Source organism: Fulmarus glacialis, unplaced genomic scaffold, assembly GCF_000690835.1.
Source record: "Fulmarus glacialis isolate BGI_N327 unplaced genomic scaffold, ASM69083v1 C13798613, whole genome shotgun sequence".
Taxonomy (NCBI): Eukaryota; Metazoa; Chordata; class Aves; order Procellariiformes; family Procellariidae; genus Fulmarus; species Fulmarus glacialis.
Window position 1 is genome coordinate 1 of NW_009241914.1, and position 1,477 is coordinate 1,477.

General features: G+C 51.5%; 1 protein-coding gene across 1 annotated transcript; it reads right to left on the reverse strand.

Moving 5' to 3' along the window:
- Positions 1-1,037: 1,037 nt before the first annotated feature.
- LOC104070018 (60S ribosomal protein L36a-like) lies at positions 1,038-1,462 on the reverse strand (the record flags this gene model as incomplete). The annotated part of the gene is made up of 2 exons (XM_009586319.1): positions 1,038-1,105; positions 1,354-1,462. Coding segments are annotated over 2 exons (177 nt in total), but the record flags the coding sequence as incomplete, so codon positions are not given.
- Positions 1,463-1,477: the final 15 nt, after the last annotated feature.

Below are 1,477 nucleotides of genomic sequence, written 5' to 3' on the forward strand. Positions count from 1 at the left end.
CTCTGTCCCAGCCAGAACCAGGACACCTCCCGACTTCCTGGCAGAAAGTCAACTTGAAAAACTGCAGTCTCATTTTTTTCTTCTTGCTGGAAGACTTCCTGGACGTCTCCAGCAGAACACCAGGCCTTCCAACAGTGAGCCAAGTAGCCCTATAAGCATAACTAAACAGTTCACACAAAAACTATAACAAATCAGCCCATCGGGTTTTGCTTCCCTGCTGTAAATAGCACAGATTTTTCCCCCCGCTCCGTTCCCCCAACTTGTTGGCAGGAGGTATGTAGAGGCACAGAGGGAAAACATGCTGCAAGACTACAGTTTCAGGTATCCAAGCTAAAGAGGAAGGATGACAGCAGCAGGTTTCTGCAACTTATTTGTAACAGAATGCTCTGCTGCCCTTCCACTGCTGCTTTGAGATTCTCAGGAAAGGCCTAATGTAGCAACTCCCATTTACCGGCTCAGCGATATGCATTTCCCTGGAGACAGCGGACTGCAGGAAAACAATGTCATGTTCTGCACCACCCCCAGAAGTTCTACACACTTCACATTATCATACCCTTGTCAGTGAAGGCAGCCTCACTATGCAGAGCCTCACAAACCTGGCAATAAATACCCAGTGATAAATTACTGACACTTCAAGAGCATAAGGAAAGCAAGCAGCAGGCTCCCTTTCCCTTTGCCGTACTCTTCCCCTTTGGCAAGCAATGAGGAAAACACTCCTTTCATTAAAAGCATCACTTCCAGTAAGACCCTGCTCCCCTACAGCATCAAGGCTCCCTGCAGAACCTGCCCTGCAAACACATGCTATGTCACTCCTGCAAAAAAAGGAGCATCTACATGAGACAGGAGCAGCAGGGAAGATGAGCAGATGTGGATGGGGAATTTACACTCCCCGGACAGCACTACCAGCATAGAGCTGCCATAACACAGCTTTAGCACAGGACTACCACAAGGCTGCAGGAAGCTGAAGTGTCCCTCTTCAGTTGGGCATGTGGATTGCCAAGAAAGTTTCAGGTCCTCTTTCCAGGAGCAGCACTCACCTTCTTACGGAAGATGGGCTTTGTCTGGCCCCCATAGCCACTTTGCTTCCTATCGTAGCGTCTTTTTCCTACAGGAGAAAATGGCTCTGTTTAGGCAGCAACTCAAGACATACTACAAGCACGCTCTTGGCACTCTTACCAAACCCTAGCAGACCTCAGCCTGCAGCTGCACAACCGATCAGAAGCAACCCCCCCTTCTCAGAGAGCTGCATGCTCGGCCCACAACCATCACCCTGGTGTGGGGCATGACCACCAGGGCCCCATGCAGCTTTCCCCGGGCCGTGCCCCAGAGCCCCCGCAGCGGACCCGTCCCTACCCTGGGCGTAGAGAGAGTCCTTCCCCTTCTTGTACTGGGTGACTTTGTGCGGCTGGTGCTTGCCGCATTTCTTGCAGTAGGTCCGGCGGGTTTTCGGGACGTTCACCTGGAGGGGCAGAGATAA